This window comes from Aplysia californica, unplaced genomic scaffold (assembly GCF_000002075.1).
Source record: "Aplysia californica isolate F4 #8 unplaced genomic scaffold, AplCal3.0 scaffold00748, whole genome shotgun sequence".
Classification (NCBI taxonomy): Eukaryota; Metazoa; Mollusca; class Gastropoda; order Aplysiida; family Aplysiidae; genus Aplysia; species Aplysia californica.
The window spans coordinates 193,703-203,532 of NW_004798018.1; the positions used below are offsets into that span (position 1 = coordinate 193,703).

Consider the following 9,830-nt stretch of genomic DNA (forward strand, 5'->3'; position numbering starts at 1 on the left):
CCCCACTCACGTGTACTCCCAGCTCTGTCGTGTGTCGGAACAGATCCATCGCTTCTTCGTGGCCAACGACTTCAGCAATCAAAGCCTGCACAAGGGATGAACAAGAATGTAGTCAATTTAGTTTCAGCAGAGATCTCTATTGTATCACATGCATAACACTGAGGGTATCCTTGGAAAGGGAGTTTCTTATATTCTCTTAGTTTCATCTTACTATAAACTTGAACAAGATGGGTGACAATGACAAAAAATTTGTGAATGAAAGTGCTTCTAACATGCTGTCATAACGTACATCCATTGTGGAATATATTAAAAAGCACTGGCCAGCTCAGGGAGTGATAGTGACATCATGACATGAGCCTCCCATCAGACACAACACAAGACTACAAACATTCCACTACATATATCTGTGCTCCAATTAATAAGAGTTCATTGTCATCCAGAAAAAGAAAAAAAAATGAATTTCATTTCAACATTTCAATAAAACTGTAGTGGAGCAAGTAATAGTTTACTAACAATCATCATTGTAGCAGCTCCATTTTTCCAAAATGCCAATTCAGACAACAGCAATACTTGAAGGAATGGAAAGAAACAGACCACACTGCACAGCCCTATAGTCAAGACCATGTAGAGGATATGTTGTCAATGGAGGATATGTTGTCAATACTTCTTGTCAATCTAGGATTGTGTTGGTGATGTTGACGCTTTTAAAAACAGACGACACATAATAACTCAAACAGTTTCTGACACAGACGACAAATAACTGTTAATGGATCAGTTTTCCCTCACTCACCTGCCCCACCCAGCAGGCGACGTACGTCGGGTCCACACTCTGGGCTGACTTGAAGGCATCGTGAGCTAGCTACAAGGGGAAATAACACAGAAAAGTTCAAACAAATCAGAGAGAGAGGTGATCGGTTCTCAGAGCACACTCATTTATTTTTAGAAAGACAGTGAGACAAAATCAAAACATTAAATACGCTACGAGTGAAACAAGAATGAAATTCTATTTCTTGAAATGAAATGTACAGAATTACCACACTAACAGATGTTTTTATACCTCCTCGATAAAAGCAATCACTTCACAGGCCTAAACACATTCAGGGAGCTTCATGGATACGCTGCAAGTTTCTCACCACGTCGACTCCACAGGGAGGATGGATCAGATCGAGGTAAATCACAAAGTTGACAAAGTGATATCACTTTGATAATAATGATATGGTATGAGTTTCACTCCATTTTTAAGACTGTAAGGTCATTTAGGACACAGGGCATGAGAAACAAAAGAGATATTTCATTTTTCAAAATGAAAATTACACCATTACCACACTGAGAGATGTTTTTCTACCTCCTGGAAAAAAAATAATCACTTGACAGGCCTAAGCCCTTTCACGAAGGTTCATGGAAAAGCTGCAGCTTATCCATGAAGCTTCATCTTCAAAAGAACCACAAAGTACAGCCGTGGAGCCATGAAAACTCCTTATGCAACCCAAGTTCAAGAACGCTGCACTGAAGATCAGAACCAGGTTCATCTGTGCCACAGCCCAGCATGGCACATCACCAGTCTCAATCATTAAAAATATTAACATCTTGAATACACTTCAAGGTACAACAGCAAACTTGCAGCACTCGAAATACAGGATTAAGCTGCAAACCACAGAAATGTTGTTCTATGGGTGACAAATGCTTTGATACACTCGTTCCCCCAAACACCAAGAGAGATGCTGCCCTGTAAGTTAATCTTGCAGACTTACCTTAATCTCTGACTGGCTTAAGTACAGTGCTCCTAGATTGCTCCAAGCCACAACATTCTGGATGAAAAAGACAAAAAATTATTAAGCTAAGTTACATTTGAATCCAAATTTTACTACATGAGATTTACAATTTTTAAAAAATTAAAGGAATGCATTTGCTCTTTAAATCTAATAATGAGCTTTCTAGACCAACCAAATAAAAACTGAAAGAATTGCATGCTCACTGAAAAAAAAACCCCGATGACCCAAACTTCAAACCTTACAATTTTTCTTAGGAGGGAAAAAAAACAACTTACAGAGCTTTCGCATCCGATGGACTTGATAAAGCAGTGCTGGGCTAGTCCAAGGTTTTCATCCTCTGAAAATAATTCAAACATTAATGAATGAATGAACAAAACTCACAAAAACCAAAGCCAACAGTTGAGATTCAAACTCTGGTCACACACATCATATAATAGCATAACACTAACGGGGCATCTGTTAGCACGAAAATATGCTTAACTATGCAAAACTCTTTCTTCTTTATACTTTATGTGAAAAATAATGTTATCAATCCAGTGTGTTGTCGTCATCCATCCAGATGAAAATAATAAAGATCCACATTCAAACAGCCAATTCCCGTTCTGTGCATTCTCAAATAATATATGAACACCTATTCATAAATAGTAAAAAGGCATTAATAAACATGCTCTCTTCCCCCCCCCCCCTCAAAGCACACGCACACCCTTTTTTCCCTGACAAAAAGAGATGTTTAGTACACAAAAATATCCATAAATGCAATCAACAAAAGCTAACAAAAACACAACAAAGACCAGTGCTATGAACTCACCTTTGCAGCAGGCCAGGACTCCCAGGATGTTCCAGTGTCTCCAGTCCTTGGGCTCGAGACTGAGGGCTTTCCTCACTGCCTGCTTGGCTCTCTGCAGCACTGCCAAACTCAACGTGACCTCGCCTGATGCGACCAGAACCTGGCTCTGTCGGTACAAGCTAATCCCAAGGTCGTGCCAGAGGGCACTCTGGTCTGGGAGGATCTTCACGGCTTGACTGTAGCACCTGTGGACGGATTGTAAATCATCAGCCATCTGTTTATTTGTACTAAGTTCAACCACCTCTTTGCCTGCCCAGCACTTAACAACCTGCATAGTGCCTACCTACCACCCTCCCCAGATATCGGAAATACTCTAAGCAGCCATAAAACACAGCTGATAAAAACCTGTAAATTCTTTGTCATATTGACAGGCTGAAGGGCTAGAATTCAGATGGCTGCTGGATCGGACAAATAAGTAAAAAGTAAAGTATTTGTACTAAGCTCAAATTTTTTTAATTAAAAAATTCCAGTTTCTCAGTATGTGGTATCCGCTGCATATACTCATGGAACATTTTGACAAAATTCTAATTCTGATCACTAATGGTTGAAAAAAAGCAAGAAAAGATATGTAATGTAGGTATAATTGTAAAAACAAAATAAAACAGTTTTTCTCTCTCGATGAAACTTTTGCTTTTTGGGATTAGTACATTTGAACAGCTTGCCAACAAAAGGTATTCTGTCACCATTGATGCTGGTTAGATTATATGACAGATGGGCTGTTTCGACTGACCCTGTCTGTTCAGGCCAACCCAGTCTGCGTAGCATACAAATACACAATATTCCCCCCCAAAAAGAAAGGGAATACTATGTAAAATATCTTCCCCATAAGAGACTCAAACTCAAATCCCATCAGAGCACTCACTGACCACTTGTAACTGGATACAAAAGAACAAAACAATATTCAGTTACTTTGCTGTGTTGAAAGTATTGGAGGGTGGAAAGTTTGGCATTTCAAACGCCTGTCCTTTATAAGAGGCATCATCCCCAGTGTGTGTTCAGAAAAGAATTTCAAACATGGTAATCCAGCAAGGCAATAGCAATAGTTCTCACTTTCCCTTTCTGATACAAATGTAATTATTAAAAGTCAATGCAAGGAAAGTACAGTAGAATGAAAGCATCACATCCTCACTCCAAGGCTTCTTAGATTTTTCAATTTAAAAAAGCCTAGGACTGTCATGAGAGACAAAATAAAGAAAGCTATCATAAATTTCAAAATGGAAAAATAAACCACACAGTTATAAAGTCCAAGCCATTTATAAATAAGACAGAAATGTCTTTACCTTGCACCAATCTCCAAAAGCTGTTGCTTGTTGACAGTCTGTAGACCAGAGTCTGATGCACTCTTTCCGACAAGTTTTGCAGGAATTCTGAAAGACAAATAAACCTTTGTCAAGGACAAAGTTTGCTATTTTACAGGCTATATTTTTTCAATCCACCCCCCCCAATAGAAAAGAGATGCACAAATCATATTCCCACCCCCCCCCCCCCCCCCCCCCTAATTTTTTTCTTCTAAAACAAAAAAAAAAATCCCCCAGAATATTTAGCTTGGAGCAAGATTTATTACATATCCATGAAAAAATAAAAATCTACTTTCCTTTTGAAGCTTTCCATGGTATGTCTTGAAGCACTCCCCTAAATACCTTGTAAAGCCACACACTCCCCTGCCCACCCCCCACCCCATCACTCCTTGAGGTATCTCGTCTCACCTGAAAGCGTCTGAGGCCAGGCAGTGTGTCAGTGTGCAGGCTTCTCCCATCAGTTTCCACAAACACGACAAGTCCGGCCTGTGGGCTGCTGCCCTGAAGATGGTGGGCACAGGAAGAGAAATCATATCAAAAAATGTTTTCCAATTCAGACACCGACTCCAGTGCAATTTTGAAAGCACATTTGTTCATTTTCTTCACTATGTGCTTTGTAAGTAAACTGCAACAATTTTTCTTTCTTTGAAAGAAGCATAAAAAGTTACGACAACATACAGGACTTGCAAGATTGTCTGATCCAGAGAATCTATTTTCACCTAATGACGGGAAAAATATTCCTCCGCACAAGAGTAAATTCCCAAATGGGAAAAAAACTTCAAATGATAGAAAGTGAACAAACATTTCTTTTCATCAGTATACGCATGCAAATTATCACTCAAATCTTAGGCATTGACAGTGCCATTCAGAGATCAAGTAAAATCATCTCAAACCTTTTCACTAAAATAAATCATTGTTCACCTTGTCAGATACAAGAGAGCTTCCTCAGCATAATCTTGAGCCAGCCCATCCAAACAACGACCGACGTTGTGTTTGGCCAGTTGTATGAGGGACTCACCCAAACCTTTAAGAAAAAAAGAAAGATACACATGATTTTTGCAAAAGAAATTTTTAAAAATTCAGTATGGAAATAAGCTACTCGTATCACTATCCATTTCACTACACGTGGTTGGGTGGATATAAATGGTCTGTGGTCCCACTTCCACCAACAGGAGACTAAACTACCCTGCTAAAGGGGTGCTGAGGTGCTTCTTGCACTCCACAACATCTTTGCCACAAGAATGGTATTTTTGTCCATGCTTACTTTTTTTTCAATGCGGCTCTCATTTATGCTGATCAGTTAAACGAGGGTCTGATCCAGCAAAAAAACAAAAACAATCCAAAACAACCAACCAGATCCCAAAATCAGAGCAGTGTGGGACTCCAGCTGTAAGAGGACCTATTTACATCTACCAGATGTTTAAAAGTATAAAAAATAATCAATGTGTGGGTAAATAAATTTGCAACTGTAGTATTTCTTATTTGAATAACATTTTTAAAAACAAATTGTATTCTTACATGCTGTTTGAGAAATTAATATTTATAAAATATATATTAAACTATCATTTCAATATTTCCCTGCTTAGATTTTCTTTCAACTTTCAAATATTGAGTTGTACAGACTGTCTTTATGCCTTAGATTTGAGAGAGAGTCAGTGACAGAGTCATCTCCTCCACCTGAGACCTTCACTGTGTCACTTTCTCCACTCACCCTTCAGAACAGGCACATAGTGAGCCGACATGCCAAGGACTTGCTTGTACTCCTGGACAGCCTCAGACAGGGACCCCAGGGTTTGCTTGATGCTGGCAATTCTGAAAGGGGCAACAGAATAGTCAACATTTTGTGCTTTCGTTAAAAAAAAAAAGAACAAAAGGCTTCTTCAAAGTCAAAACAAACTCCCCTCCAAGTCATCCTAGTATAAACAAAATCAGTAGCATAAACTGATTATTCACAGTTCACAGAAATAACCATGTCCAAAAAATACTTACTGATACTGACAGTAGAGAGACTCTGGGTCCAGCTGAGAAAAGTAAGAAAAACAAAATAAATCAGTGCTTTGCAATTAACAATACAAAAGACAGTAAAACTAGAATAATGTTTGCTTTTTCAATGTTTCTAGGGTCTAATCTTTTTTTCATTAAACTTTTGATATTCATCATTAAAAAAACCCCAATGTACCTGTTGTACTTGCTTTCCAAGTTTTCTTACATTCACAGAATGCTATCTTACATAGAAAAAGACAATTTCATTACAATATAATACAGGGTGCCCATTGCACAATCGAGTCGGATTGGGTCGACTTGCTAGCCAGATAGAGGGCACAAAGCGGCTATCTTGGCACAAACCGATCGTCCAACTCGTCGCCTAAAAAACAAACCCATTTGTTTACAGGCGACGAGTCAGGCAATCGACCTGACCCGACCAATCCTATCCGCAACGGGCACCCAGTATAACATTACCACTGCCTTTTCACACACCAATAACAGTCCTACCTCAGATGCCTTGGTGAAAGCCTTTAGAGCAGCTGTGAAACTTCCCCTCTGGAAGTAAGCGTCTGCCAGACACTCCCACACATGGCTGAAACAAAGGCAAAAAAATCATGAGAGGTCAAATCTGTCCTTTTAACGCAGTCAAACTATCTCCACTGAAGTTGAGGGGGTTGATAATCAAATTAATACTTTTCTCTTTATGAAAAAGTGGAATGAAGGGTGCCACAGTAATATTGTTTGTATAGAAGAATAATAATGATTCACGTAATACATGGGTGGGTGTGATCACTGGTAGCTAAAGGAATGGTAGCGATATTGTTAATATGAGCAAAAGTTATGGGTATTGTATTTTTTAAACCATTAAAAATACTGCAATTAGCTTGATCTTTGCCTTGCAATGCCTCAAGTTCATGAAAATGTACGATGCCGACTAGTTTAAATTTTGTTAGTTAAAATGAATGATTTAGCCCCCAAAAAGCGATCAATAAAGCAGGTGATTGTTTTCACAGATTTTACAGTACTACTGAACATTCATGGGATAACTTCTCACTTGTCATTGGGGTCAGCTCGCAGTGCAGACTGTAGGGATGCGATGGCTGTGGTGGGATCCTCTTGTCTTGTCTGGTGCAGGCCTAGTCTCAGCCACGCCCACTTGGCACTGGATATAACAAGAGAAGCAAAAAGGTTCATAGATCTGAAACATGACTTACAGCTATGAGGACTCACAATGTCACAACCTGATTATAGAACAACAAACTGTCCAGAAAGTTTAAAAAAAAAAGTTTACCAAAGTAAGTGTCTGTCATTTGAAATAAAACTTGGACCTGTGGGACTGACATTATCAATCGCTACACAGCACATGAAGAATGAAGATAAGAACAGACAAGTCATGATAAGATACACTTGATTGATCTTCAGCTAGAAGAGTCTGACAGTGTGTGTTTCGCCTGATTCTTAAACACAAAACATGAAAACACATCACAGCAACGCAAACACTTACAACTTACATCAAATCAACACCTATAGACACATTAGGGCAAACAACCTCTCTCTCTCTCTTTTTCTCCCTGCCTCCCTCTGTATAGCTCGCTCTCTCTCTCTCTCTCTCTCTCATGTACAGCTGAGCTGCTGCATTATTCTCATGAAACTTCTTCTTTTAATACACATTCCCAGACCTTTGACCCTCCCAGTAATTCACCATACCAATCAACTCTCCAAGTAAAAGATCTCATGACCTTAGTGAGAAAATTCTGTATAGAGTTATTGATGTGACCAAACAAGAGGAACAGCATCTCTCCAATACACTGTCCCTCATTCTATCATTATAAGGTAGAGAAAAGGAGTAATAACCATTTTTCACAAATTCACACATTAAAAAAAAGCGCAAAATGTTATATACTGCTCCACATCAAACTCATATCATAAGTTCTATAAATTCCCCAACTCAATTATCTAAATGACTAAAGATACTCAAAAAACTATCTACTTTCAGACAACATGAATTTATAAAATAACATCAGCTCAGTCAAAGTTGTAAGGAACACCTTTCAATAATAAGTCACTGTCAGAAAGGGGGCTATGTTTATATGTCGGAGCACTAGCTTGAAAGATTTAAAAGAACAACCCAAAAACGACATACCATCCAGCAGCAGCTTTCGCAGTGACATTCTCCAATATCTTTATGGACTGGCTCTGAAACAAAATAAGCGACCAAGCATCTTTGACATTATGTCACACATCAGAAGAAAAAAACATGAAAACAAAACAGTAACAACGATAAAGAACATTTTAAGTCAAGAACCAACAATTCAACTCGCAGAGTAAGAACTGCTAAAAATAAGTTTCTTTGAGAACTCTCTATTAGAAGGATAAGGTAAGATAAGATAAGATAAGATAAGACTGGATAATATAAGATAGATAAGATAAGACACAATAAACTATACTGATCCACAAGGAAAATTTTTGAAGGATATACTGAACATCAACAACAAAAATTCAATATCAACACAGCAATGCACCCAGTACATTCCTGTTCAATGAAACACTTATAACAATGACCAGTTCACCCACACAGCATACCCAAAATAGTGTGTCCATCCGCATGAACTCTCCTTACCTCTCGCTCTTCCTGCCTCTCTCTCTCTCTCTCAAACACACACCAACCCACCCACCCACTCACACACACACTCACCCACACATCCACACACACACCCACATACACTCACACCCCCCCACACACTCCCACCCACACATTCACACACACACACACCCACACATGACAACAAAGAGCCCTCACCTCCTCCCCCAGCTCCATAAGTGTGTCCACGAGAGCAGAGCCAGGCTCGTCCTTCCCTCCACTGAGGTCGTACGCCTTCTGGTAGCATCGCCGCGCTTTCCTAAATTAGAGCAAACAAACATAGTTCTACTTTAAAATATTTTTTTGTTTTTGTTTTAGAAGAGGTTTTACGGCGCTCGCTACTGCATAAGGTCATATGAGTGCCAAGGGGTGGATATCAACAGAGAAGTCCATACAGGGAATCAGACTTACTCTGCTCACTTCTCTAGCTTCAACAGCACAAAGTCTGCTTCGACTATGAAGGCATCCCAGAAATAGTGGGCCACAAGAGTGTGACAAACATAAAAAAGAAGTAGAGGAAAATGACGATAGTAAGGATTAGGAAAGAAAAAGCAGTAGTTCCCTGTTGTAGTTCAGGCAGTTATGAGCATGACATTGTTAGATCAGCCCATTTGCAATTCTACGGTGCATTAGAAAAAAAATGGTCTAAAGACACTTCAGTCAGTAGCACTACCCCGGGGGTTAAAGATTTTTAAAAACATTATTTTTTAGTAAGAGTTTTACGGAACTTGCAACACAATAAGGTCATATAAGTGCTGAAGATTAGAGGTGTTACAAGAGAGTAACAAACACAAAAAAGAAGGAGGAGAGATCATGCATATAGACGTTTGGTAGGAATGAAGGAGCAAACCACACAAGAGCACCTGCCAACCACCCACTTAAAAGATTTCAAGACAGTCAGAGCAATTACAAACCATGAACACCATGCAGACTTAAAAATAAATATATATTAAGTAGGCACGAAAATGATACACCAATAAAGAAAACCTCTCCCAAACCTGTCAACACTGGCAACATACATTAGCCTCTTACAGGTTGAGAGCATCACTCACACTATATAAATTTTTTTAATTTAAAATTTTGTACCAAATTATTATTTTCAGTTACTGACCTATCATTATATCAGCATGGATTCCATATCATTACATTGCACACCCTTTGCTTAAAAAATGCATTAAATTCTTTTATATGTTGTTGTTACAAACAAACAAATGTGAGGCAGCGTGGTGGAATCAGGCTCTCGTCAAAATAATCAAAGTGAAGAAACTTGCATTTTTCCTAAGGTT

General features: G+C 38.9%; 1 protein-coding gene across 4 annotated transcripts in view; it reads right to left on the bottom strand.

The window, feature by feature from the left end:
• LOC101852882 (tetratricopeptide repeat protein 37) overlaps window positions 1-9,830 on the bottom strand; it is a 36,638-nt gene that overhangs the window by 13,666 nt on the left and 13,142 nt on the right. For all 4 annotated transcript variants that reach the window (XM_013088466.2, XM_005109095.3, XM_035972577.1 and 1 more), the window contains 14 exons: window positions 8,704-8,803; window positions 8,047-8,099; window positions 6,958-7,065; window positions 6,411-6,495; window positions 5,907-5,938; window positions 5,629-5,729; window positions 4,839-4,941; window positions 4,326-4,418; window positions 3,900-3,986; window positions 2,581-2,804; window positions 2,048-2,109; window positions 1,752-1,808; window positions 791-859; window positions 11-85 (listed from right to left, as the gene is read on the bottom strand). In XM_013088466.2, the coding sequence (XP_012943920.1) occupies window positions 11-85; window positions 791-859; window positions 1,752-1,808; window positions 2,048-2,109; window positions 2,581-2,804; window positions 3,900-3,986; window positions 4,326-4,418; window positions 4,839-4,941; window positions 5,629-5,729; window positions 5,907-5,938; window positions 6,411-6,495; window positions 6,958-7,065; window positions 8,047-8,099; window positions 8,704-8,803 (1,249 nt within the window). The remainder of the gene's footprint in view (window positions 1-10; window positions 86-790; window positions 860-1,751; window positions 1,809-2,047; window positions 2,110-2,580; window positions 2,805-3,899; window positions 3,987-4,325; window positions 4,419-4,838; window positions 4,942-5,628; window positions 5,730-5,906; window positions 5,939-6,410; window positions 6,496-6,957; window positions 7,066-8,046; window positions 8,100-8,703; window positions 8,804-9,830) is intronic.